Raw genomic sequence first — 27514 nt, 5'->3', positions numbered from 1 at the left:
AACAGGGAACCTGCAAGCTCCATTTAACCGTGACAAACCATCCCTTCACATTCAGCGACTCCTTTGCACTGTGTGGCACACGCATCCCGCGTAGCTGCATTGATGGGTTGCGTGAGACGTTCAGTGGGAGCGTCATTTCAGCGGGACCATCGGCGTTATGTACATCATCGTACTAAGTTCTTTGTCTCCTGTGGTGGATGTCACAGTTGAATTCGATTACGATTATCATCAAGTCAAATCGGTCAGACTTTACGTCGGCGTTGGGTAGATTGCATAAGTAGAGAATGATAGAGATAGGAATGTATGTGTCGAATTGAGCCACTGTCTATAGATAGTATATCGGATGTCGACGAGTAAAGGAATGCTGATGAGACCCCCATAGATTATATGAGGCCGAATAAACATCTGAGATATATTGGGCGTTTTTTATCCACAGCATCTGGTGCGCTCTAAGTTCGTTACTTGTGAGACTCTCGGAGTAATACTGACAGGGGAAGTTGGGTGTCACCCAGTGGCAATGAGAGTGAATAAGCAGTAAGCTCTTGACTTCATGACTCACAGGGTCGTTCTCTAGCGAATTTTGGGCTCCTTGTTTGTGGTATTTTGAATAGGAGAGGCGTGATAAAGTGATCTGGAAGAGAGATCTCACATGCAAGTCAGGGGATGATGAATGGGTACGTTTTGCTACCTACGCCTTCTTTTGCGCTCCAACCGTATCACGTCATCAGGTTCCATCGTTTCCATCTATCACGTTATTAGTTCGTTTTATGTATCAATCTATGTGAGCTTCTAGTAGTTCAAGAGCAGTCGACTGGACAAGCAAGACATCTGGGGGCTGCGCAGACCCGTGATTGTAGTCCAGAGAGGGTAGGTAAGACATCAGTCTTGATATAGAAGCAGTAAGCTCGCTAACAGATGATGTGCAATTCTTTATGTACTTTGTGCTACTACTAGCCAGGGCTATCTGGCACAAACCTTAGCCGATAGCATCTGTGGAGATAAAGATCAACATCTTTGTTTCTCTTCGTGACGGTAATTTCAGGAACGTCCCGATTCCCGAGAACATCCATCATAAAGTTAACCCTCAGGTTCGGACTGGAGATTCTAGAATGGCCTCAAGTTGAGCCTTAAACCTAATATGACAGATGGTCACAAGGTACGCAGATATACGTTGGCAAGATAAACGTACGCATTTGCCACGACGGGATCCGCAGTTCCATGGCGTCGGGCTCGTTTACTGGTTGAGAATTGGTTCGGACCTAAATACAGTAGCGGAGAATGGGACCGAACTATCTGACTGATCTTCCGGAGCCGATCCCATTGGCTTTTAATCAATGGTCATAATCATATCTTTCCATCCCACTGATAACGCTCCAATCTCGGCTCGCTCCCGCGATTCAGCAACGGCTTAGGATAATGCCACTGAGGTTTAGACAAAATGAATCTGCTGGAGAAGCTGATACTATTCTTCAAAATAGACCAGACTAATTCTTTGAAAATTGGTCCTTTCATCGTTGCTGCACTGGGCTGAGTCTTGATAGGCGTCATGCGCATCCACAGTCCACGACAGCACTTTTCCCGTTCGGGCCAAGTGCCTGTTGCCGGGTAAGTGTTCAGGAACCGTCTTCTGGGCGGACGCGCAAGCCATCTCATCGCCTCTCATCAAGCTTTGTGGCCGACGCATGGCCCCATCCCTCGTGGACTTGCTGTCGCGTCAGAGCCAACCGCTTGCCAACACGCCGTCATCCCAAGACAGCCGCTCCACTCCCTCCTCCAATGAGATGTACCAAGTCCACTGCCCAGGCTATGCATCCTTGGCCACACGCAGTGGAAGCGCTCTTGCGCCCAGCAAGAGGGAGAATTTATAGCCAACCTCAATATTTGCTGCTGCCTTAGCTAGCCTGCCCCTGAGTATTCGTGTCAACCATGGTCATGATTCAGTCCCATATATACAGTCGGTAATCCCGTTTCCACCTACTTACACTCGTTGTCAGCGTCCGTTGCAGCTTTCTCTCGTTTCAAATACTCCAGTCACTCGCTCAAACAGTTTATTCGTTGATTTTCACCATGAAGTCATATATGTCATGGGCATTGACTGCCCTCGCTGCCACAGTGCCTCTCAGTGCAGCTCAGACATACTCGAGTTGCAACCCCACGAACAGTATGTGACAGACAACTTTATCGGAGAAGAATATAATTGACTCACACTATCAGAAACCTGCCCACCTGACAAGGGTCTCAACCAGTGGTCCCTGACCACCAATTTCACCGAGGGTTCGTCTTGGCGTGATAGGTGGAATGTCACCGCCGATTCCGTGAACAGCACCTCTAAAGGTGCTGAATTCGTTATCAGCCAGCAGGGCGATGCCCCTACTATCGAGTCCAACTTCTACATCTTCTTCGGCTATGTGGAGGTTAAGTTCCGCGCTGCCAACGGCACCGGTATCGTCAGCACCAGTGTGATGGAGTCCAACGACCTGGATGAGATTGACTGGGTACGGCCCTATCAGACTTCAACGCTACCAATGCTAACCCTACCCAGGAGCAAGTCAGTACATGGGACTCGGAAATCCAAACGAACTACTTTGGCAAAGGCAACACCACGTCCTACGACCGTGCCACCACCGTGAACGTCACCACCCCCGAAGAGACCTACCACACCTATGGAGTCAACTGGACATCCAGCAAGACCGAATGGATCCTCGATGGTACGGTCGTGCGCACACTTGAGTATGCGGACGCTGTTGAGGGCAAGAACTACCCCCAGACCCCCATGACCGTCCGTGTCGGTATCTGGGCTGGCGGTGACCCCGACAACTCCGAGGGAACCATCGAATGGGCCGGTGGTGAGACCGACTACGACGACGGTCCGTTCATCATGTATCTGGAGTCGGTCAGCATCATTAACTACACCCCGGCTGAGTACTACAATTACACGGACAAGACTGGTGACTACACAAGTATCGACGCCTATAACACCACCACATCATCCAAGTCGACCAACACGTCCAGTAGCTCGGGATCGAGCTCGTCGTCCTCGAGCGCTGGCTCTTCAAGCTCGAGCTCCGCCTCTGTATCCAGCAGTGATGCTAGCGGTCTCTCCTACAGCGGGTTCTTGATGACGATCCTTGGGCTGGGCGCATTCGCGGGTTTGCTTCTTTAGACGACATCACCAATGGCTGTGCCATATGTATTGATCCATCGCAACTGTATAAACCAGCCTGTTTTGTTGTACAATCAATTAAGGAGTTCTGCATGGAGTCAGCGGACATGTTTATACCATCTTCTTGATTTTTCATTCGTAGAATAAGAGCCAGTCGCTGGCGCATGCGCCCGTCAGAAATTCATGTGAAACACCGGGCGCTGGTTGGGGCCGGCGGCAAATGCATAGTTGGGGGCGCATGAGTCAGGGATACGGCTCGGAGATAACTTTAGCGTGTAGAGGATTAGTTGGATGGTGTCAGGTTGTCCAGTATCGGGTACACATTGGACCAAAGTCTCCGAAATACTTATTGATCCATGTTTAGTACTTGATACTCTGGGTCTGGTGGGTGTGCATACCGGGGCTACTACCGCTTCTAGGCTACCCGATACTGCTATATTCCAATGCTATACTACTTCTACTCCTGACCGCTTGAAGTACAGACGCGGGACACAGCATGAATACGCATTCTTATTCTGATTTTGTTACCTTCAAATTATGCGAAAATCAAAAGATAACATTCCTACAGCTGAACAACGATGGTGCGTAAAGATGCTGTTGAGTACGAAGTATCACGACCTTGTCTTGAAGCTTACTCTCTGGTCTCATTGTTTGACTGCTTTCTGTTCTTCTGGTTGTCATACAATATCAGCCACCGCAGCTTCAGATTGACTCCTCTTTTTACAATCCTGCTACTTCTGCAGTCGGTCTAATTACCCAAGCGCCATATAGACTTTTAAGATACTATTTAAGCTCTCTGCTAAACCCGCTTGAAGTATCTTAAGAATTGATCAACAAATTCTTTCCTTGGTTTCCTTAATGAGAATCCAGAAGAATGATCAAATTGACTACAGGGAAGGAGATTATTTCCGTGTCCTATCAACTCCCGTCGCTTGGCGTTCCTGGCCGTCTGTCACTTGACCAGGGGAGAAGTAGACAACAATGCCAAATCCACTGTTGATCAGAACTGCAATCCGGTTCATGGTAGTGCCACAGCATTCTACAATACATGCATGCAAGGGACGGGTAGGGAAGGGGCAAATACCTGCAGCCCCGGAGTAAATGTATGGCATGCAGGGGTGGAGAGTACGGCAACCAATCCATTCTCCCGGTAACAAAGACTCTTGAAGAAGTAAGTAGTCTAAATGGTTGTCCCAACCTCCGTAGAACAAGCTCAAGAATCCGGATACTACCTCCACAGTCATTCGTAGTTTTCTTTCAATGTTGATGTCAATGTAACCGGGACAGCATTCCAGAATGATCGTCCTAATGTCTACCAATTTGTATCTTCAACAGACCAGAAACTGCTGATATATTGACCTATATATAGGCTAACCATGACCCCAGGGTCCCCATTTCCTGCAGACACTCAGCTCCACCATATGCTGATAATATTATCATCTATTATCGCCATGCATCTGACGTCCCTTCTCGCCCTAATCCCAGCCGTCGCAGCTAGCTGCTTCCACAACACCCCGCTTGCTCGACGTGTAACCGTCCCCAGCTATGGGTACACCGCCACGCAAGGCCCCCTGAATTGGTACGGCCTTGACCCAAGCACCAACGTTGCTTGCGCAACAGGAACACACCAGTCGCCTATCGTGATCGGCAGCTCCGAGATTTCAAAGGTCAACAATAGCACCGTCACTCTCTACATCCCTACGGTCTCTGACCTCGAATTCGAGAACCTCGGCACCACCATCGAAGTGCCTTTGACGAATGGCACCCTCGTTGTAGGGAACAATACATACACCCTGGCGCAGTTTCATTTCCATACGCCTTCTGAGCACCGGATTGATGAGGAGCATTTCCCCATGGAAGCCCACTTTGTGTTTTCGGACGAAGGTACGGGGACGAACCCCTCCTGTGCTTACTTTCCTTCATGCTAACTAAGAATTCTAAATACAGATGGAAGCATCGCCGTGGTGGGCTTTCTCATCGATCTCACCTCCACGAAGGATCACAGCACACCCCTGTTGAATACCATCTTTGAAGACGTCAATGAGATCGCCGAACCGGGAAGCACCACCGAGCTTGGACTGCTGGATTTCAGTAGTGTGTCGAGACATTTCATGAACAACGATATTTACACATACTCTGGATCCCTGACTACGCCGCCTTGCACTGAAGGCGTGTCGTGGTATGTCAGTGGCTTGCCGTTGGTGTTGGATGTGGATACGTATAATCAGGTGAAGAAGGTGTTGAGGTTCAATTCGCGCTACACGCAGAACGTGTTGGGACAGGAGGATTTGTTACAGCTTGCGGCGGACGAACTGAATGGTGTCGTTGTTTAAGGTTTTGATGGGAATTGTCTAGGTTAGGGTTTAGGTTGGCGTTGAATGCGGGATTCGGGGATGTCAATGCTAGGGCGCGGGAGTTTGGGTTTAATTTAAACGCAACCATGAGAATGACATCAATCTTATATTTAGCTAAGTCTATGAGGCTACTGAAGGGTGCGTCTGACACTCGTAACTGCAGGCTCAATGCCCATCCCGCTGTCAGCTGATACGTTGAATTTCTGCATCTCTCACCGTAGAATTTACTAGTGCTGACGCCGTCCCGTAAATCGTGCCGGCGATGCCCGACTTACCTACCAAGAAAGCGATTACCTGCGGGAAGTAACCAAGCAGAGGAGTCATAGAAATCCCTCAGAGACAAAGAGTATCCATCCACATATCTACTTCTTAGGCTGACGACATACTGCGTTATATGTCAGCAGAAATCGACTATAAATAACCTTAACTCTACCCAGGAACAGGAAACTCACTTTTCTCCAGTTATCTACTACTGCACCTACAACAACGTAATCACCATCAACATACCGCATCAAAATGAGCGCAAACCGCGGTGCCAAAATCGGCCTTAACTGGTACATACCTTCCTACCCCCCTCATACCCTACACACTAACTAACAAAACAACAGGCTCGAGCGCTCCCGCGCCCAACGCATCGCATGGGTAATGGAGGAGCTGAATCTCGAATACTCCATCCAGCCCTTCAAGCGCAACCCGACAGGCACTGCACCCGCAGAATTGAAAAAGATTCACCCTCTTGGCAAATCGCCCACAGTGTCTATCCAGCCGCCCTCTCCGACCTCCAAACCTATTATTCTGGCCGAGACAAGCCCGATTATGAACTACTTAGTTGAGCATTTTGCCGATGAAGCCACAAGCACCAAGCTCATTCCTAGAAAATATGAGCCCGGAAAGGAAAAAGAGCTAGGCGGTGAAACGGAGGCTTGGATGCGACATGAATTTTATGACAGCTATGTGGAGGGGAGTTTGATGAGCGTTTTGCAGATCAAATTAGTTTTTGACGGTGAGCCGCTTTCTTTCCCATTTAACGGGTTATCCTTGATATTGACGGTATACTGATGAAATATAGCGCTGCAAAACGCACCTATTCCATTCTTTCTGAAGCCCATAACAAACTTTATCGCATCAAAAGTCAGTTCTGAGTTCCTGGACAATGAGTTCAAGACTCATTTCGGATTTCTGGAAGAGCAGCTTGCTACGGCGCCAGATGGGGGGCCGTACATGTGTGGAAAAGATCTCACGCTTGCGGATATCCAGTTGAGTGTGCCGGTGTCTATGGGGTTTGCGTTGGGGTTATTATCGAGGAGCGAGTATCCTCTGTTGCATGGGTATGTGGAGAGATTGAAGAGGGAACGGGGATACAAGAGGGTGGTGGAGAGGGCGAGTGAAGTTGGGGAAGGTGCTATGTTGGAGTGATTTGAGAGATCATGATGTTCAGGGCTTGCCCATTGTATGTTACTTTTAGGATGGTGTTGAGGGGTTCTATCTGGGTGGGTTTAGGTAGGTTGTACTAATTGAAGGGTATCTCTTCTCTACTTCTTTGCAGCTTTTACGTCGAGTATCTATATCAGTTCATACAATATCTTATCGAATCCTCCGTAGTAAACAGGATGTACAGTCTTTTTTCCATTCTCTTAGTTTCTAGGCAGTAAATGTTGCTCTTCATCTACTTCCACCACGTCTTATCCCAACCCAAGGATTTAGCAGGTCACGCCCCTTGAGTCAGTCCAGTAGACACAATGGGTATAAGCTTTCTGTATACGTGGCTTCATGATGTTCCGTACCATTTGAGTCAGGTGCTGGTTTAACACATCGTGCTATCATGGGCGTATGGTTGCTCATGTTGACTTGCTAGCATCAAAATACCGAACTTTAACAAGCCACGTGATGAGAATGTGATGGAAACAACCTTTCTGCATATTGCATTAGGCGATGAGCAATGATGGCTGAATACGACTACCAGAGAAAAGCCGCCTCCAAAGTGAGACAGCTTTTCGGTACAACTAGGCGAAGTCTGATTGGGGCGGTGCAGGCTTTCTTCTTCACGATTCTTTTGTCAACATGGAAATGATAATAAATAACTAGTGAAGCAACCTCTATCCCGTATGAGGCGATCAATCGGTAGAAGATGAATATGGTGGTAAGCGATCGCACACGATGTCGTGCGACGGATCTGCTGCAGGGCTTAGCAGCAAGGGCGGCTCTCAAGAAGCCTAGTGTGAGGCACGGGACACAGTACAAGGTGCACCCATTCTGCTGGGAGGGTCTGACTTTCCTCAAGTCTAGCCTTTTTATCAGTCACGAAGTTCATCGCCAGATCTCGTATTTTCCCGTGGGCGCAGTATCGGCTTTAAGTTGTCTGCTATTTAGATTTACGGTTCACCTTGGGAACCGAGGGCCACCTAAAGAATGATGTACAAACCTGATACCCCGGGAATTCCTGCATAGCAAGGAAATATCATGCTACCCCAGATTCACTAGAGGCATCCTGCTCAACAGGGTTACATGAGGTATAACAGCTGCAGCTCCTTAACCGAGGACGCCTGTCACAATGTCTTGCCCATAATGCCATAGTCGATCTAATTTGGCCAGTTCGTGTTGCACCGGGCAGGCCCCTTGTCTGCTGTGTAACCACAGCGGCAGTATAGTACCACCTGACACCGCTCGAGGATCGAATATTATCCAGCTTCAGAATTAGTTCAGGCGTCCAATACATACCTAGCTATCCTAGATGGTCAAGTCGTGAAGGATGCCTCTCGTTTACTTTTACAGAGTTGTATTCAGACAGATCACATCGTCTATTGAAGCAACTCGGCCTTGGCCTCGTATCGTCAATGCCTCTTTGGGATATACGAGGTTGCAGCCGCTCCAAAATGCGGCTACTAGCTATTTATTACCACTTCATGAGTGATCAAATGGCTCACCGACTGGACTACAGCTTGAATGAAGTTGCAGAACCAGAAATATAAATACAAGCATCTTCCGGACGCAGCCTCTGCTTTGAAATCACATCCAAAGAGCAATCTCCTTGTCTCATTCGGCCACATTCTTGCCTCAAGACTATCTTGCAATCAGAATAACATACCCATTCTCAAAATGAAGTTTCTCAGTCCCATCACTGCACTCACTCTCCTTGCCTCCGTGGCATCCACCTCCCCCACACCCGCGAACCTCATCCCCCGCGCCTGCACCACCATCGCCCCAACAGCCATCGACGTCCTCGACAGCGCAAACCCCAACACCCCAAGCACCGGACAGCAGTTCTCCCTCGCCAGAACAGCCACCACAAACACCAAGATCTCCGCCCTCACCTTCACCGGAATCCCCAACGACGCCACAGGTTGTATGCTCGCCATCGACATCCCGGCCCTAGCTCAGCCCATTGCTACGGGCTCCAGCCAAGCTGACATCTGGACTACCAACCCCTGGGACTTGACCTCCCCTCCTACCTGGAACAACCAGCCTACTAGGCGGGAGATGGTGTCGACGTTCCAGTTCCCAACTTCGCCAACGACATCCCCGTTCCATACGATCCTTGCGTCGAATACGTGCTCGAATGTAATGAGCTTCCTGGCGTTGCAGTCAACGTGGCAGACTACGCCCGGAACTGTGAACTTCCAGAACTCTATTGGAGGAGTTCAGCCGATTGGGTTTAGCTTGGTGTATAATTGTTAGTGGACATTCTAGGGACGGTGGTGTTGTAGACCGATGATAAGATTACCAACGCGGGGTGAGGAGGAAACCAGTCAGTGGAGAAAAACATCTCAGACGACTCTATTCAACATAGCGTCAACAAATAAATCATAATTTCCTGCACATGTACCTAATTTTAGCCTTGTTGTTTCACTCCTACCGTGGGTTAGCCCTAGGAAATGTGACATGTGCCAGATGCACCCACCGAATAAACTTCTCTTCCTCGTTCATCCCACTCATTCACATCCTATAGTTAGCGTTCGCCAAGGCCAGCCTTCCCCCTCGCGTCCATGAACACGATGCGGTTGCATCCGATTGAGCCTAGCTATCATATGTACTGGATTTAGCTTCCTCATTGAGATCTAGATCAGGTGGTAGCGGAGAATCAATACACCTTATTTCTTCACACTTGGCCGTAACCCCACCAGCTGACTGGCGTAGCTTAACGACCACGAGAATCGTCATGAAGATGTGAGGGATTTATGATTGCACTACAGAATCGATCAGCTCATTTTTCTGATGTGCTTGGGTCTTGATTTCGCCCTGTCCTGGTAAATGGATGTTGACGATGAGGAGGATGATTATGGTATGATATACGAAGGGTGCGTGTAAAGGTCCTTACAGACGATCGTACTCCCTGCCCTGCAAAGACTGTCATCCGAGGAATCACATAACGTGTGCTTAATACCAGGAACAACATGTATGTAAAAAATTCGGACAACTTGATAATATTGCCTATCCCTGAATAAGAACATACACTCCCATCATCATCCTCGTCCAGCGCATCCACGTAGCTGCTAAGCATTATCCTCCACATGCTCGGCCCTAACATCCTCCTTCTCATCTCCTCCCCTATTCGCGAAAACATGCGTCCTCCACCTCCGTGCTGGAACCCCCTCCGTAAAAAACATGGCGACCTCCATCCTCGTCCGCCCCTGTGTCTCACCCACACAAAACCACACCCAAATCAGCGACGTCAGCGTCGTACCCGCATACACGAACCCGACCATCGGACCAAGCCCAGCGTCGTAGTACAGATATGGCGCCGTGAAGGAGATCACCCAGAGGAAGAAATACAGTGCCACGATCGATACTGACATGATTTTGTTCTGGTTCACGCCGACCGACAGCTCGCGGGATACGGCGTAAGTAAGTGGGCCGAGGCCAAAGTTGTATGCGCAAATGACGACGTAGGAGAAGACGACGATGATGTACTTGGATGCGGTGGTGAGGGTGGATTGGGTGCCGATGCCGCCGATGATGATGAAGGCGATGAGGATGAGTGTGGTGCTGGCGAGGAGGTTGGTGCGTCGGCGGAGACGGTTTCCTGTTAGGATGGACGCGGCGACGGCGAAGATTTGTAGAATCATCGTGATGAGGGTGATGGTGAAGGGTTGCGAGACGCCGAGGGCTTCGGCGAATACGACCCCGTAGTTGTAGAAGAAGATTATGCCGCAGATTTGTTGCGCGTACATGCCGCCCGAGGCCCAGATTAGCTTCTTGCGTTCGATGGGGTCGAGGAGGAGGGCGAGCCAGGAGGATTCTTCGCCTTCGGTTTCTTCGTAGCGTTTGGCTTGCTTGAGGAAGGCTAGGTCGGCTGTGGGGTCGTAGGTGCGGTCGTTGCGGTTGATCTTGAGGAGAGCGCGTTTGGCGTCTTCTTCTCTGTTGTGGAAGACGTACCACGTTGGGGTTTCGGGAATGAAGGGTAAGAAGAAGAGCATGAAGAGAGGCAGTATGACGAGTCCACCCATGGGTAGTTTGTAGGATAAAGACGAGTGGATGGAATTGGTGCCTTGGGTGAGGCCGGAGGCGACTAGCTGCGAGCAGGATTGCAGGAACTGGTACATGTACAATGCTGGACTTCGGATCTCCATTGGTGCGACTTCTCCGATACTATGGAAGGGTCAGTGAGTTGATTGAAATATGTACAAATGACACGACAGCACTCACTAGAGCAGCGATGTAACAGTAAAGTTGCCCACTCCAAGCCCGATTAGAATGCGGCCAAGTACGATAACGCCCTCAATGTGCGTGTCTGCAACCTGGGTCACCCCTCCAGCAAGCACAAACGCCGAAGCAATCCAGAGAACCGTTTTCCGACCAAAGCGATCATTGAGGGGCCCTGCAATGAGTGCACCCAGCATATCCCCGATGTAGATGCTGGAGGTAGTCAGCGACGTAAAGCTCGTCGCTAATGCTTTCGCACCATCCTCATAGTGATCGCCGTAGTCATTCTTGAATTCTTGCATGCCTAAAATCCCGCTATAGTATGTGTTGTCATAACCAAACACCAGGGCGCCGATGGCGGAGATGGAGCAGTAGATCAAGGCCCACCGGTGACGGCGAAATTCGATGTCGAAGCCAAACATGATGGATCATTAGCATTATCTCTTGAGACAGGTGACAACCCGGAAGGACTGATAGTGAGGCGATATGTGAATATAAATATGCTGAGCCGAGGTTGTGCCCATAGCCCAGCATTCCCCGGGTATGAAGTTAGACGAAGGCGCACAAGAGAAGACAGCCAACGGAATCCCGCCCCCACGCCGATCTGAACGGAATAGAGTGAACGATTGGCTCGCTTGGCTCCGATCTCTCCTCCCCCAGATGATGCCCCCACGGATGTGCCTTGATTTGCGGGGGAAATGCGGGGGAAGACAGACTAGGGCTGCGCTTGTCTGTGCTCACTTGGACAGAGTGGCCTGATGCTCAGTATGCCAGGCGGAGTTTATTCCTAAAGTAGGTCGATGACGTGCCGCGCTTTTACAAGAGACAAGGCAGGCTTATCGCTCCCTAGAGAGCGGCTATGCATGGCGACGTGAATGGATAGTGCATTTCCCGCCGCTTGGTGTCCATTGAGTGCCTCAACCAATCGCAGTTGGAGAGCTGCAAGGAGCGACGAAGAGTCACCGGTCTGTGACCTTCCACCGGTGTTTAGCGGAAGAGTTCTGCTCCGGAGAAAAAAAGAAGTACGAGTTTCTTCGTTCGAGCAGTTCAGACATGCGGGATGAAACTCGTCCACTCAACGGTCACATAAGAACTCGATGGGAGCTGTCGCAGGCTAATGAAAGCCTCAACGATAATAAACAAGCGGGCCGGAACCAGGCAGGCACTGATAAAAGACATGACAACGTCCAGCACCCAAGCACGCCATCCTTTCTCTTCCTTGCCGGTAGGTTGGACCCATATCCATGTCAGGGACTGGTGACCGTCAAAACCTAACGCGGTCAGAGTTATGCGCAGCATGCTCGACAACGGAAGGCCAGAAGCTAGGAAGACGCTCATGATGCGCCACATCAGCTGTTCAGTGCTCGTCGGGAACACATGGTTCCAGCCCAGCAAGTGGACAGCGGGATGTACCATGGCCTGGATCGATACCAGTAGCCAGGTGCGTTGACTCAGGCCATTGAACACGATTTTGTCATCTGGCATACGCTGTAGGGGGCTTTTCTGCGGGCGGAGATTCTCGAGGGTCGGTCGGCGATGCCACCGCTGGTGCGGCTTTTCCAGGAAATCAAGTGGTGTCTCGCGGAAGGGCTCAACGCCGATCTCCCCGGCACTGTTGATCAAGCTGGTGACTGATCCGCTCTTGAGTTCGATAACAGTCGGCACCCCAACACTCTGTGGCTTATGCATCCAGAAGTAGTAGGTCGTAATCGTAGATAACACGAATGCAATGGTGAAGAGCTCAAGCGGGGAGACAGCGAGGCCTTGTACGGCCCGGGCGATGGATTGGACCACGAGCCATACCCCTTGCACTAATGCAACGCATTTAGCGAACGTATCTGCCTTGCTTTTATCCCAGATCTCCTCCGCTGTGATTGTAGGGCAGTCGATGTGGTGTGTCTCAACGAGGTAGTGAATTGAGGCGGCGGTAATGGGGAAGGGAGGGTAGTCTGTCGACTGAAGGACGAAGCCTCCGCTATTGGCGTAGAAAGCGTGTTTGAGGGTCCATTCTTTGTAGCCCAGGCGGTGCATGTCGCGCACCGATTCCTGGGCTGACTCGTACTGCATGGCGGAGAAGCCTACCAGCATGTCGGGGGCCAGGATAGCAAATGTTCCCCAGCGAAGCTTGCGCCACAGAACCGTCCAAAGGCCATCGTCAGGGGCCGGAATGTTCAGATGCAGAACTGTCCAGAGAGCGGTGGAGAGCACCAAACAACAGCCCCAGATAATATCGATGGTACCCCGATCGTTGGGCGAGTCCACCCAGCCACTCACTTCGCCCTCCGGTAACGGTGCCATGATTAGTGCACCAGTATGTCTGGGATTCCCACGTGCTATATGAGTGAGGAAATCGACGCCAAATCAGTTTGCTCGAGATGAAAGAACGCAACGAACACCTCCCGCTAGAAGGTGTTTGCGCGGATCTTCGTGGTTAATGAACCCCTCCGCATGCTGGGCCATGACGGATCTTTTGTCGGCCAATGATGCATTAGTGCAGACGCAGGGGATACATATTCCGACCAGCGAGTCACAAATGAGAATGAAACACTAGAGATAGCCTGCAAAGCAGGATGGAGTCTCTCGCCAAGGGCCCGGAGCGTACAAGTGCGATAACAGGATATTACGATTGGCATGCTGCATGAGCTGTCAGGCCTAGACGCAGGGTCTTGATTCAGCAAAGACCATCCACAAAACGTGAATTATCTCCGCGTGGGGGCCAAAAGTACAATCAGGATTGTAAAACCATCATGTCCGTAATGGCCTGATGCACTTCTGATTCGAGCAAGAAAGTCGCGACCGGCGCACATTCTGAGACATAGATAACATCCTCCGTCCAAGGGATGTCTATAGTAAGCCCTCAGCAGGAATTCTGATGCTTGGGGGCCGAGGAGCAATAGGCTTCGTCAACTGCAGTGGAACAAGGAGGGCAGCGTGGCTCTGGATCAATTAACGTGAATTTTAGCGGCTTGAGGGCCCGTCGGCGATAGGCCGCGAGGGGCCGCTGTGGGGGAAGTCGAGGGCATCGGTGCTGACAGGCGCTGACGGCTGAAGGACGAGAGCAAGCGAGCGTGACGCGAAGGAATTTCTGGTGGAGATGGGCGGGTCTTAAGCTAACGGGAAGGAGTTGTCCATCCGCAGATTAATCCCTGAACAGCAGCGATTGGCGTCGCTTATCCCTTCAAGGGAACCCATTGCTGTCCTCGGTGTTTCTCCAGGGCCCAATCAATGTGGTCAAAGCAACCTGGTCAATTTTTGCATAGTATCGGCAATTTGGGGGCCAAAAGTTACCCCTGCACCAGCGGGGATGCGACTCGAAGAGGAGAATACTCAGCGACGCCTTCATGTGCATCCCAGGCCTCGTGGCCGACCACGCGGACTCCTAGTCGACAATGCATGCTGACAGTGGGTCAAGCTTGTACACAGAGCGCATTTTTCCTCAACACACACTCCCACATGCATTGTCTACTCGATGTCTCACCACTTGTGCCAAGGCCAAAGTCTCTCAAGAGCATGAAGTTACCCAATATCGGGACTCGAGTAAGCCTATGGTGTAACGAGGATAAGCCAAGTATTAGTCAAAGATTGGCCGGTCGCACATATGCTCGGGAACCACTAGGTTCAGGGGCATCGCATATTTTCGCAATTCTGAGACATGAGCCTGGGGTCGGTGATCTACCTTCCATCGATTCGCTGGGGCATGCTGATCGGAGCAATCGTAAAGATACGGCTGCCCTTGGGTGCCAGATGTGACACGGGCACCGAGGGTTGCTAGCCGCACCTACAGTGCTTATTTTTATCTGAAGTCTGGCACAGCTGGGAGAGATGGTGAACGCCCCTTGTACCGGTGCAAGAGTAATCGGGCCATAACGATGTTCTATCAGACGTCTTAGTGCCGTTCTAGACACTCTCGAGCAAGCAAGCCATCTTGCTCAGAGACGACATGATTATTGCCAGATGTCTGATGCATAGAGTCTTCACACCTGCCCCACCAGGGTATGTATGACCTTACCCTACACAGTACTCTGTAATGTAGTCTAGCGTGCAAAGCCAATCGATGGCACTGGCGATGATCATCGAGGTGCATGAAGCACCGTCAAAGATCACTTTGGAGTTTCAAGCCCAAATTCGGACAATCAAATGGCTCGAGGTAAGACATTCGCCCGAGCTGACCCGGTGGGCTATGCTCCGACAGCCTATTCTTGTTGCATGGTTATGCTTTTGCTCCGCCAAAGTGCACAGAATGCCATGGCGGGATACCAGCAAACACCGTCCGTACCCCGGCGAAAAAAGCCTCTGGTATCAATCACTAAAGGCATACAGTTCGGCCGATAACATGCCGAGATTAAATATGCACGTGAAATACCGTAGCAGTTCTAGTTCATCTGAAGGATTTCTAGTGGGTTTTGCTGAGCGCACAGTATCGATATCATCTTACCGACTAAACGGGAGGGCGGATATGAAAAGACCCCACTAGAGAGTGTCTAGACCATCAGTCAGTAATGATGAATTCCATGCAATGCTGATGACATGAGATTTGCCTTGTGCCTCTGTAGGTCGGGTCGAGGTCCCTCAGTCCTCTGTGACCCGGACAGGTGGTGTAGTCGGAGATACACGGTCGCAACAGACCGTGCCATGAAACGGAGCTAGTCGGGGGTATAGATTCATGAAGCATACTGCTATACTATTTCTCACGTCAGACGAGATGCCAGTGGACATCTAAAGACGCGAGCGACCACACAGGGGTTACAGTGTTGATGACAAACAGCTCGACATACAATCGCTGGTATCATTGGCGTCAACCCCCTCCGCATTCAGCGTTAGAGCGGGGCACTGTTTCAATCGCCGACTAATTTGCTTCAATGCTTCAGGGTCCAACACCTTCTCTTCATGTCCGTGGGAATTAGGATTGGAATCATACGTAGAGCAGCAAACGGACGAGAACCATCTGACTTCCTTTGGAGGAGACCCGCTCCGTCGCCAACCGGGAACCATTCTTAATCACCCCACAATTTGACTTTCCATCCGTGACGCATCTCACAATCTGTCAGAAATTTCAGCCATCACGAATAAGATAGATTCCTTCGCATAAAATGGCCCGCACGCCTAACCCCCCTGTTCAAGGCCGCCTCATCAGCCATTTTGCTGAAAGGTTCGATCATAAGTTACTTGCTTTGGAGACCCGACTAGAACCTATCTAACTTACACCAGGTCAGCGGAAGACCAAGGCTCAGGCTGGGCCGCACTCTGGGACTCCAATGAAAGCGATCTCTGGGATAGAGGGAGTCCCTCAATTGCACTAGTCGATGTAGTAGAGCAGCAGACCGATGTCTTCTCCCCCTTTACCCCCGATAGACGGAGAAAGAGAGCCCTCGTTCCGGTAGCATTTCCCCCTTTCAACGAGCCAATAAACCCACCGGATATTCGCGGAACTACTGCGAAACATCTACTTCGAAGTCACTAACTATCTATGATATTCCTGCAGGGCTGCGGAAAAGGCTACGACCCCGTCATGCTAGCACTGCATGGTTTCGACGTCTACGGCCTCGATATATCCGCAACTGGCGTTTCGGAGGCGAGGAAGTATGCCGCTTCGGAGATGCAGAGTCCACAGGGGTACAATTTCTCCTCTGGAACTGCGACAACTGCCGATATAGGGAATGTTAAATTTGTTGCCGGCGACTTCTTCAGCTCAGAGTGGGAGAGTGAAACTCTGCGTGATGGTGAGAAGTTTGACTTGGTCTATGATTATACTGTATGTGGACACCCTTACTGCATGCTTTAATGCAATACCGGACACAGAGCAGTGTGACTTACGCAATTAACAGTTTCTATGTGCTATCCACCCCTCTCTCCGTCAGAAATGGGCCGAGCGTATGAGCCACCTTCTCCATCCGGGAGGTCTTCTTGCCTGTCTTGAATTTCCCATGTACAAGGACCCTTCCTTGCCAGGACCACCGTGGGGACTGAAGGGCGTTCACTGGGATCTGCTCGCACGCGGCGGTGATGGGATCTGTAATATTGCTAAAGAGGAAGAAGACGACGCAGAAGCTGCTAAGTTGAAGGGACAGTTCCGGCGAGCGCAGTACCTGAGGCCTACACGGTCGTATCGCAGCGGCAAAGGGACGGATTTGTTGAGTATTTATGTGAGAAAGTAATGGGTAAGATGCGCAAACCTCCAATTAAATCGGCCAGTACTCAGACAATGGCACTGAACCTGCTCTGAGTTTTAGCGTCGTGCCTGACGAGCACTTCGTTTTTAATGATTGTTCTGCCCGCTCGGCCGCAGGGAAGGTTACACATCGCCCTACAATTACCTCCAATTGTGTCAACGAATATGCGTCTCTGGTCACATACCCCGTGAACAATTCGACTGCTGGTCCGGACCCGGCTGCCGAATTGGAAGGTGATTTGACCGACTGAATTTGCCCCACGGCTAACTCGACGCTTCTCCGCAACCAGCAGAACATTCCGGTGTACCGCTGCCAGAATGCCGGACAGTACCCCAGTCTGAACCCATTTCAATGGCTTGGCGCTTACCAAGCGAGTGATTTACCAATGAACTTTGGCTCCTATCCTATCCATGAGTACCTGGGGAATAGCACCAGAAGTCCGTCAAACTATGCAAGATCACATCCCCGCCTTCCTGAAGGATCCGCTGAACGGACCGCAGTTGCTCGGATGGGAGCTTGTTAATTCCTCGATTGCCTCTGGTGGCAAGGTGCTTCGCTTCGGGGCTGATGGCAAGGCGGTTCAGCAGGTGGATCGTGTTGAGATTGACGGACCGTGTCGCGGCATTGGGAAATACGACCAGTTCCCATGAGTGTCAGTATGATGAGCGAGGGGCAAATACATGTAAAATATCGTGTGATGATACGAGAAACCTGGAGACTGGTTGGAACTCCGTGATGTTGTCTCTGGTCAAGGGAAAGAAAAGAAAAGTAAAAAGAAATAGTTCAATGAAGTATTCACTTCAACCAGGCACTACCTGATTATTCGCCATCTCTGCTGTCTACGTGGTCTTACGTCTGACCAACTATACTCTTGAGATCTACATAGATCACATACACATATTCAGACCCCGTTCGTGCCCGTTGTTTTGAGTTATTTCTCTGGTTATTCCCACAACTAAACAGCCAATCCAGCAATAGCGTCAGCGTAGAACTGATGCTCGGTCGCCCTTCCAGTCTCCGTACAGACTGGCTGTTGCTGTAGGGTGAGGTGGCTGAAGGGACTTGAATGACAAACTTGTGGTCAGCGAAAGGTCAATTCCAGCTACAATTTAATGACATCCATCTTTACATTCAAAGCTTCTTGTCTCCCCCCTAATAGCGGAGAAACCACACTACTGGGTTTTATGTAGAACTCTGCAAGCTTCTTGGCCAATGGGAATCCATCACTTACTCCGTCAACTGCATGGAATCCTGTGTAACATCCCAATTCAGCTGTCTACCCGGCTGAAAGGGCAAGTGTCACGAGGCGGCCACCCATGCACAAGTGACTTATTCAGTCACCGGCAACCTTTCTAGGGCCACACCGCTATTAGCAAGAGATCTACATACGTCAACCTCGACACATTAACTATTTGCGTTGATTGGCATGAATCGTCGAAAAGGGTATTGCAACCGCGGCTAGACGACATGTCAAATTGTTCAGCTACACAGTCCACTAAGCATGACTCCTCCACAGGCAGGCTTCAAAATACCCGCCCAGCCACACAACGGCATTACATACTACACGCTCGGATGCATCCGTCTTGCCGCTCACAGCAAATATGAACAGCTAACTACTACAGTAGACATAGTATATAGTCTATAGTAATGACTTGTCTGATCAGTCTCGGACATCATATGTTCATAAAGATCGGCAGACGCAGCACAGAGAGACTATGCGACTATATGCCCCGTGAGGGAAATCTTATGCGAACCTTTGGATACGCAGCGAGCTAGATACACCAGTCCCTCATGTTGCTTTTGTGGAGCTGAAAACTCGTCAGCTTGGGAGTGCCGGATCTCAACATTTATTTTTTCTATCGACCTGAGTCTGGTTAACTCCGTGTTACTTGATCTTGCTTACCTACGATCATTGCGATCTAGTGGATCTCAGAAGAGTTTCGTTCCCTAATCACTTTGCGATACAGCTCAGAGCCTTTTGCGCACATTGACCCGGCCACACTTTATAAAGCCACATAACTGCCACCGTGTTCCGAGTATGTTTACAGCCACCTAGACACAATCTTCGCCTCTTTGTTGCCTCGCCATCCCCTGAAGTGATCACTTTTTCAAACTTGACAATATGCATTTCAATGCACCCCAAGACCAATCAGATGAAGGATGGACCGATGTCATGTTGCTAGCGAGGTCTCTATTGAATCAACTCCTCACAACCGACCTTCCACCTCCATCAGACCCCATCCTTCCGGTACTTGATTCCAGTGAGCTACCAAGCCTGCAGGATAAGATCATGCCGGATGATCATCCTCGGGATCCAGTCTCTACCCTTCAACAAGCCATGAAGCTCTTTGAATACCATGTACACCACACCCACCCACATAACTTTGCTTATATACCAGCCTGCCCAGCCCCCATTACTCGTCTGGGTGATCTTCTCACTTCTATCTGGAATGTAAACGCTGCCAACTGGGATGCAAGCTCTGGTCCGAGTGAGGTTGAAAAGGCCATGATCCACTGGCTAGGCTCTCAACTGGGACTGCCTGATTCAATGGGAGGGTGCTTTGTCTCGGGTGGGTCAATGGCAAACATGACAGCCATAGTTGCAGCCCGCGATGAGAGACTCCAGCCCTTGCAGCGAGCAAACGCCACCATCTACATGTCCGACCAGACACACCTCTCCGTGATGAAAGCCCTACATATTGCCGGCTTCATGGACTACCAGGTCCATAAAATACCAACAGATGATAACTGTTGCATGGATGTCAATATCCTAAGACATGCCATCAAAACAGATCGCCTATTCGGACGCGTTCCTTTTCTCCTGGTCGCCAATTGCGGCAGCACCAACACTGGCAGCATCGATCCTCTCAACGCATTAGCCGACATCGCGCGTGATGAGGGCCTATGGCTCCACGTAGACGGTGCGTATGGTGCATCTATCGCACTATCCGACAAGCATCGCCACCTCGTTGATGGCATCGGTCGCGCGGATAGCGTCTCCTGGGATGGTCACAAGTGGCTCTTCCAGACATATGGTTGCGGAATTGTGCTCACGCGGCACGTTAACTCTCTCGCACGCAGCTTCTCCTTCGATGCCGAATACATCACCGGTCCATTGGAACCGCAGGCCACGACCAATTTCTACAAACTCGGTCCAGAGCTAAGTCGCCCCGCGCGTGCAATGTCTCTGTGGCTCACTCTCAAGGTTCTAGGTCGCCGTCGTGTGGGTGAGATGATTGATCAGGGTTTTCTTCTTACCCGTACAGCGGATCATAGTATCCGGCAGTGCAAGAACTGGATTATTCCGGTGCCAACAGTTGCCAGCATTGTGGTTTTCCGATACGCACCTCCTGGGTTTAGTGAAGAGGAGCTAGACTCATTGAACAGTGCTATTTCACAACGACTCGTGGCAGAGAATATCGCTTCTATATTAACTACCCAGATTCGTGGGCGGACTACACTTCGAATGTGTGCTATGAATCCTGCTGTACAGCCGGAAACGATCAGTGAGGTAATATCTCGGGTGGATAAAGTTGCCCAAGCTGAGGCTTCTAAGGTCAAGAAGACATATCCAAAGATGTCTAATGGACTGTGTTCTCCTCTGATAAGCTGCTGTGTTGTTGAAGCTTCTGACCATGCTTGAGCTACACCCGATGCGACAAATCACGGTGTATGTTACGTGTGCGTTTTGATCGATGTCTTTTTTTGTTTTGATTCCCATGTATCTTATAGCGGGTTATTTGGACACAATTTAGAGTCAGGGATAGTCTCAGGACACAGTACATATCTTCATCTTTCCTAACTGAACGGCATACTACGTCGACCAAACGATATGGTATAGCTTCTAGTAAATGTGCTTTACGTCACAGTTTTAACTATCATCATCGACCAGTGCGTCTAATTACCACAAAGACATTAACAATCACTAGATGAGGATAATTTCTTTTCCTACAGACTATCTCAAATATCCCATACTAGCCGATAAAAAAAGCAACTGCTTCAGTAACTCCGAGCCCAACTCTAGCAGACGGACATCTTTGCCGGAAATATCAGCCCCGGCCAATGATATTAGTTAATATATTTCAGAAAGTGAGATCCGATCCCGTGGTCAATTTCCGGAAAAAAGTGCTGACCTCTCGGTGAGAAAGAAGGTAAGGACACCGGCTCAATTAGGAATCGGTATTGCAGCCTAACGTGATTTGAAGATAATTTGGCATGATTAAAGATTGAGGTGTTTATAGACTTTCCGATTATTTTGTTTTACTATAATGTCTTTATTGTGATCGCGAAGATTGTCAGATCCGGTATGATCCAGAGAACCCCCTTCGAGAGCTCAAACCACGCTGAGCAGTCAAGCCCATCGGGATCTGGTCGGGCGGACCCATCAGGGATCCAGGGCTCAGGGCACAGTTCTTAGTGCCTCTACGGGTCAAGGGAAGCTTGTCCCAAAGCTTGGTTTGGTGGTGTGGGACGGGTAGGGCTTTTGGTTGGTTGGTGGTGCTGTGCCTAATCTTAGTGCTGTCGACATTGAACACAAACGTGGCACATACTCAGGGTGCACAATGAACCAGATAAGGCCACGAATAGAACCTCCAAAGCACTTTTTGAAGGAAAAATAGTGCGAAGAGGGTGTTTGAACACTTATGCACTTGGTTGAACTCACACCGTATCGCGATCAAAAGCAAAATCGCCACACTACAACCCACCCGAACCCAGTCTTATCACAAATGATCGGATCCCCTCGGAATTGAATGGTCCCCGAGCTGACTCGCCCTGGAGCTTAGCGTCATTATCGACGAGATCTCGCATCGTGATTTGAAATCGAGATCCCTAAGGCGCATCTTAGCTCCTTCACTAGTGTGCGCTTGACATCATATGCATGGATTGCGCCACTAGTTTGGGATTAGGGGTGTCTCAGAAAAGAGGGCTGATGGCTGAGGGCTGGAAAGGCTGGGATTGTGTGGCGAAAAAATGGCGCAAGCTCGTGGTGTTGAATAGAGGGGTCAATTTGCTTCTGCTGTTGGGACTGAGGTGTTAAAGCTGGATGTTCCTACCTTTCCGTTTCTCTTTCTTTTCGTCTCGGTTTCTGTGATCGTTACACTCAATTGATACCCAGAAAATCCTTCACATTATATCATCATATCAACACACTTTCTTTGCTCAATAGACACCATGGACTCCTACGGTCAAGACAACTTTGGTGGTGACCGTCGCGGTGGTGGTGACAGCTTCGGAGGCAACAACTCTGGCTTCGGCGGTAGTGACTCCCAGTTCGGCGGAGGTAACTCTGGATTCGGAGGCAATGATTCTAGCTTTGGCGGTGGTGGCCGCGGAGGTGACTCCGGCTTTGGAGGTAACGGTGGTGGTAACAGCTATGGAGGCGACGACTCTGGGTTTGGTGGTGGAAATAGTCGCGACAACAACAACTTTGGCGGTAACGACTCTCAATTTGGTGGGGGTGGCTCTGGGTTCGGAGGCAACGACTCCAGACACGGTGGGAATGATTCTGGATTCGGGGGTAACGACTCTGGATTCGGGGGTAACGACTCTGGATTCGGGGGTAACAGCTCTGGCAACTCTGGCTTCGGCGGTAATGACTCTGGGTTTGGCGGAGGAAGAGGCAACCAAGACAACTTCGGAGGATCTGGTGGTGGAAATGACTCCTTCGGTGGCTCCTCCGGTGGCTCCTCTGGTGGGCTTGGGGGCTTGGTGAACAAGGCAGAAGGTTTGTTTCCCTATCAATCGCGACATGATTGACTGGAATTGAGGACGGTGGCTGACAATAACCTTCCTTATAGGCTTCCTCGGCAGCCATGGTGGAAACAACAACCAGGGAGGCTCTAACAATGGGGGACAGGGTGGTAACTCTGGAGGCAACTTTGTCGACTCTATGGTTGACCAGAAGGTTGACCAGTATGTCCCTGGTGGAATGGATGGTGCTGTTAACCAGGGAATTAACCAGGAGGTTAACAAGTTTTTCTAAGAACCCGCCTCACGAGTTATGGAATGCCAATGTTCCTGAGCATGATAACGCTGTCTGTCACTAGTTACTATGATGTTTCAATGAACATGTTGTATCAGTGTCATGGACGATTCTAAGAAGGTGAAAGGCGGTGCATGTTCCGTAGTTATGTACAATCAATTTTGTAAGGGAAGACTCCTAGAGCTTCGCTATCCCCAGAATATACTATACAAGACTGATACCAACCTCACAGGTTGTATGTGTGAGAGTTGATGTTGATGGTCGACACAATCCAAGTCTTGCCGTTATCCGAGGTCGACAGTCCGGAGGAGCTGGCCTCGTTGATGGACAGGGTGTCGCCGAAAGAGTTGTCCTCGGCGTTAAGGATGATAGTGGTGTCAAGGTACTCTGTTTTTCTTTGTTAATCTTGCCCTTTTTTTCCGGAAGATGGTTAGGGAACTTACTGTGAGCTCCCGCAGTGCTCTGGCACGCATCGTCCTGGCACTCAACTGCAGTGCCCCAGCCCTGGGCTTGTCCCGAGCCTGATATTTGTCAGTATACAAGTGGAGCTTGAATGCAAAAGAGTGGAAAACGTACTGGTTGAAAGAGTCGAGACGACCTCGCCGTTGATCGAGACGGTCTGGTCGTACTTGCCCGTGCTGTCGTTATACTTGTCTTATAGGTGAATCGAGATTAGTATGGATATTTGAGGAGAGCAGCAGACAGTATACCTACAGTGCATGGTCACCTTGTCACCAGCAGAAGCCGGAACTTCCTTGCCACCCAATTGCGTGCCTATCACGAAGTTAGCTTGACCAGTAGTACTTTTATGATAAAGCTATATGATGACTCACCCTCAAGGGTACTAGCCCAGGTACACCACTGTCCAGAGCTGGCACCACAGTTGCTGCAATAGTTTATCAGAATGATTCCGAAAGGGCATACTATTGGTCTCTTATCTACTTACGAGTTGGGGTCGGAGAAAGAAACAGCGAGAGCCTGGATCAGATCACCACCGCTTGTACCCATACCGGGCCAGAGAGCAAGACGGTCCTTCTGAGGGCTAGGAGCCTCGGGCAGAACCAGAGTGGTGTTGGCCTCTCTAATCCACGACTGGGTAGGGCCCAGAGAGAAATACGGGCCAAATCCGACCGTGCTCTGGCCGTGAGCAGCACCGATGGCGGCCAGGAAGGCAAGAGCTTCAATTCCGCGCATTCTGATGAGACGGGTAATCCGTGATAGCGTATGACAATGGACTTTGACAGACGAGATAGGAGCCGTTTATCTCATTTTCCAAACCGGATCTACGCTGGCTTTATAGGGAGCGGATTGGACGGCAAGGAAACATGGCCGTGTTGTTTCAACAAAGGGGATGACTCCACTCCACGTTCAGAAGTGCCAAATAAGAATGGTTAATTGTTCTGGGATCGCATGATGGTCTCGATCACTACTCTACAGACACTTTCGCGACAATTTCGGAGGAACTTCCGTTTCACGCCCTGTTCGGAGTCACCCCGTAGAGTAGTTTGCAGACCCTGAGGGTTCTAGCGTGGCCCTAGTGTCAATCCTCGACACTCCGAGGCCCACCAACGTTTCATGGCGGTCCCGGAATTGTCGATCTCTTCCCGGAGGGGGAGAGGGCAATATATCATGGTATATCATGGTATAGGGCAGTGAGCTGTTATTGCACGAATCGTAGGTAAATTAAGAATCGGCATTTACTATGTCTCTGAATCATTCCTCCTTTTAGCTTAGATTGAAGATGTCTACGTGATGTTTGGGAAATAGATTGAGCGGCGATGCAGCGCTTACATTCTGTTTATCATCTCATTGCTAGACACTCTGGTCCCTCGTAACATCATTGCAAATGCTACAGATAAGATCAGATTAACAGAGATCGGTATGAGGGTGCCAGAGGAGAAGGATGGAGGAAAGTTGGAACCATTCAAGGCAAGTCCCGAACCGTTTCCCCACAAGTACATGCGTTCCTGAACAGACAATCTTCTAACGAACGTTTACATGATACAACAGACTTTCCCGGGTGATGGTCTACATGAAAAGTGACAGTCTATTCGTTCATCTCATAATTTCCAATCTGACTTAGCCTCAGGACAAAAAGGGTCCCCGCTACAGATATTACCCCACTATCAAGCTTAGGGGTACATGAATCTTACAACTGCAGGTAGTGGCCATGGTACTTCGGTTCCTCATAGGCAAGCGGACTGATAGGTTCATCGGACCGCTCCGGGAATCCGTCGAAGGATTTGGCGTAAGTCGCAATAGAGTGGGCAACGAGCTGTTTTGAATCACACTAATCAGCAAAGGAATGATCCGCATAAGTATAACTACTGTAGTAATCCTACCTTGGTGTTCCATTCCCACGCGGTCAGGTTCACATTGGCCACCGTGTCGCAGAGCTGGTGGTAGCACGGGTCATACCATTCGCCAGCAACGCCGCCAAACATTTCCGCTTCTTCGGCCGTCTTGATTCCCTCAGCTCCCGTGGCAATCCCACCACCGGGAATACCATGCCGGATGAAGGCATCATAGTCGCTGCGTCCATCGAAGGGAATGTACGTGTAGTTGAACCCATGAGCATCGTAAAACTCAGTGTAGAGATCACGAAGCTCCTCGGATCCCTCGGGGTTCACAGCGTTAGTGGCATTGTACACTTGGTACGCAAAGTTGGGCGATCCGAGCATGTCGTAGTCCATGAACAAGCGGATCTTGCGGTTCTCTTCCGGGGTGAGAACGGACACATAGTAGTCAGATCCGAGAAGGCCCTCCTCCTCGGCGGCCCACCAAGCAAATCGCACACAGTTGTTGACACGGAATTGGGTGAGCAATGTGGCAAGTTCCAAAAGAGTCAGAGTACCAGAGCCATCATCATTGATACCCGGGCCCTCGGCCACACTGTCACTGTGGCCACCCAGCATTACACAGTTGTCAGGGTCACCATCCGTGGTCTGCGCGATGATGTTGGTGGTGTGGATGGTCTCGACGATCGCATCCATGTAGGCGATAGCGTCGACCTTCTCGCCTTTCTTCAGCTTCTCCAGGACCGGGGCAGCATCCGCGTCGGAGATACCAAAGGTAGCAACATGATCGGGTGTTGGGTTTCCTAGAGTTCCGCTCAGGTCACCCCGCTCGTTGTTGTAGATGACAGCAGCGACGGCTCCCGCTTTACCAGCCAATTGAGACTTTGTCCCAAACGGACAGCTTCCCCGACTGATAAATGCAACGGCGCCTTCCAAGTTGGAAGGGTAGTCCGAGGCCTCACACCCGAGGTTAGATACAGCAATCAGGGGGCCATATACCGGCTCCTTATTCTTCGTTGGGGGGGTGAGACCCATTGGTGTAGCCGACTTGGGAACATCGTGACCAAGGACAAGGCGAGACTCGAAGACATTACCGCTCACGGCAGGGAAGGACTGATTGACGACAGTATAATAATCACCGAGGTCGGTAAGGGCGGAGTATATGTAGTCGAGCGTGCCAAGATGACCTAGGAGAAAGGAATCGTCAACTGTTTGTGATCATTGCGAGGATATGGGAAGAGGTCTGTGGTACCTTTGCTGCCGATGACGCGAGTGGGATGGTTATATTCGTCTTCCCCAAGCTCCGCAATCTTGTAAAGCTGCCGGGCCCTGTCCAGCAGATTCTCCGCCTTGACCTGCTCCTGAAGCAGCGGAGAGCTAATCAGTGGCTTTTCACCTGCGTTTGTCGACGGCCACTTTGAATTGGACTCTTGAAATAAGGGTAATTGTAGAGCACCGACCTGGCCCAGGAGCACTGGGGCCAGATGTAGCGCCGCGGAGTCGACGCGCATGGTGAGTGGAACAAAGCACTATATAAGAATGATATATGAAGAATAATACCAGACAGATGGCTCGTCAAGTACGATGGAAGAGCCCGTCGAATGGAGGCTAGGGAGGAGGCGAGACAGGGAGAAGATCAAACAACAACAGCTTGGGGAGGAGGAATAAATACGGGGAGCTGGGAAGGGGAGCTTCCTGCCAGGAACCGGTCAGATGATAAGCGATAAGATAGACCCGTGACACCCACCTGACCTGCCTCATCGAGAAAGGCGTCATTATCGGCCCGATTAGGATTAGTGCAGCCTCACTTTCCATCTTCTCGGCAACACCTGGAGTCACCACCATTCCGACACAAATGCCATCCTGCTTCTGCATGATAAACTGATTTTCTTTCTTCGTACCACTGG

At 50.2% G+C, this 27514-nt stretch overlaps 11 protein-coding genes across 11 annotated transcripts; 7 read left to right on the top strand and 4 right to left on the bottom strand.

Annotated features, from left to right (window-relative positions):
- Window positions 1-2067: 2067 nt before the first annotated feature.
- Window positions 2068-3163, top strand: AtWU_03877 (glycoside hydrolase family 16 protein; the record flags this gene model as incomplete). Its single annotated transcript, XM_035498988.1, has 3 exons — window positions 2068-2161; window positions 2215-2495; window positions 2543-3163. 3 exons carry the CDS (start codon window positions 2068-2070, stop codon window positions 3161-3163), a joined length of 996 nt encoding a protein of 331 aa, XP_035354881.1.
- Window positions 3164-4614: 1451 nt separating this feature from the next.
- On the top strand, window positions 4615-5496 carry AtWU_03876 (carbonic anhydrase; the record flags this gene model as incomplete). Its single annotated transcript, XM_035498987.1, has 2 exons — window positions 4615-5047; window positions 5111-5496. The coding sequence occupies 2 exons, from the start codon at window positions 4615-4617 to the stop codon at window positions 5494-5496; spliced, it is 819 nt and encodes a 272-aa protein (XP_035354880.1).
- A 537-nt stretch (window positions 5497-6033) lies between these two features.
- On the top strand, window positions 6034-6933 carry AtWU_03875 (glutathione S-transferase; the record flags this gene model as incomplete). The annotated part of the gene is made up of 3 exons (XM_035498986.1): window positions 6034-6071; window positions 6126-6520; window positions 6587-6933. 3 exons carry the CDS (start codon window positions 6034-6036, stop codon window positions 6931-6933), a joined length of 780 nt encoding a protein of 259 aa, XP_035354879.1.
- Window positions 6934-8613: 1680 nt separating this feature from the next.
- On the top strand, window positions 8614-9192 carry AtWU_03874 (uncharacterized protein; the record flags this gene model as incomplete). The annotated part of the gene is made up of 1 exon (XM_035498985.1): window positions 8614-9192. The coding sequence occupies one exon, from the start codon at window positions 8614-8616 to the stop codon at window positions 9190-9192; it is 579 nt and encodes a 192-aa protein (XP_035354878.1).
- Window positions 9193-10007: 815 nt separating this feature from the next.
- Window positions 10008-11579, bottom strand: AtWU_03873 (sugar transporter; the record flags this gene model as incomplete). Its single annotated transcript, XM_035498984.1, has 2 exons — window positions 10008-11103; window positions 11161-11579. 2 exons carry the CDS (start codon window positions 11577-11579, stop codon window positions 10008-10010), a joined length of 1515 nt encoding a protein of 504 aa, XP_035354877.1.
- A 625-nt stretch (window positions 11580-12204) lies between these two features.
- AtWU_03872 (hemerythrin HHE cation binding domain family protein) lies at window positions 12205-13455 on the bottom strand (the record flags this gene model as incomplete). Its single annotated transcript, XM_035498983.1, has 1 exon — window positions 12205-13455. The coding sequence occupies one exon, from the start codon at window positions 13453-13455 to the stop codon at window positions 12205-12207; it is 1251 nt and encodes a 416-aa protein (XP_035354876.1).
- Window positions 13456-16247: 2792 nt separating this feature from the next.
- On the top strand, window positions 16248-17977 carry AtWU_03871 (S-adenosyl-L-methionine-dependent methyltransferase; the record flags this gene model as incomplete). Its single annotated transcript, XM_035498982.1, has 6 exons — window positions 16248-16306; window positions 16366-16534; window positions 16640-16909; window positions 16983-17300; window positions 17350-17560; window positions 17757-17977. 6 exons carry the CDS (start codon window positions 16248-16250, stop codon window positions 17975-17977), a joined length of 1248 nt encoding a protein of 415 aa, XP_035354875.1.
- A 1472-nt stretch (window positions 17978-19449) lies between these two features.
- AtWU_03870 (pyridoxal phosphate-dependent decarboxylase family protein) lies at window positions 19450-20970 on the top strand (the record flags this gene model as incomplete). The annotated part of the gene is made up of 1 exon (XM_035498981.1): window positions 19450-20970. One exon carries the CDS (start codon window positions 19450-19452, stop codon window positions 20968-20970), a length of 1521 nt encoding a protein of 506 aa, XP_035354874.1.
- Window positions 20971-22499: 1529 nt separating this feature from the next.
- AtWU_03869 (uncharacterized protein) lies at window positions 22500-23310 on the top strand (the record flags this gene model as incomplete). The annotated part of the gene is made up of 2 exons (XM_035498980.1): window positions 22500-23052; window positions 23126-23310. The coding sequence occupies 2 exons, from the start codon at window positions 22500-22502 to the stop codon at window positions 23308-23310; spliced, it is 738 nt and encodes a 245-aa protein (XP_035354873.1).
- A 226-nt stretch (window positions 23311-23536) lies between these two features.
- Window positions 23537-24504, bottom strand: AtWU_03868 (transcription factor domain family protein; the record flags this gene model as incomplete). Its single annotated transcript, XM_035498979.1, has 6 exons — window positions 23537-23697; window positions 23754-23831; window positions 23887-23964; window positions 24025-24084; window positions 24144-24196; window positions 24257-24504. 6 exons carry the CDS (start codon window positions 24502-24504, stop codon window positions 23537-23539), a joined length of 678 nt encoding a protein of 225 aa, XP_035354872.1.
- A 955-nt stretch (window positions 24505-25459) lies between these two features.
- On the bottom strand, window positions 25460-27118 carry AtWU_03867 (Zn-dependent exopeptidase; the record flags this gene model as incomplete). The annotated part of the gene is made up of 3 exons (XM_035498978.1): window positions 25460-25585; window positions 25653-26794; window positions 26860-27118. The coding sequence occupies 3 exons, from the start codon at window positions 27116-27118 to the stop codon at window positions 25460-25462; spliced, it is 1527 nt and encodes a 508-aa protein (XP_035354871.1).
- Between the last annotated feature and the right edge of the window lie 396 nt (window positions 27119-27514).

The sequence above is a fragment of the Aspergillus tubingensis genome, assembly GCF_013340325.1.
Source record: "Aspergillus tubingensis WU-2223L DNA, scaffold_6, whole genome shotgun sequence".
Taxonomy (NCBI): Eukaryota; Fungi; Ascomycota; class Eurotiomycetes; order Eurotiales; family Aspergillaceae; genus Aspergillus; species Aspergillus tubingensis.
Note: the sequence above shows the minus strand (reverse complement) of the source record. Positions and strands in the feature narration are given on the sequence as shown.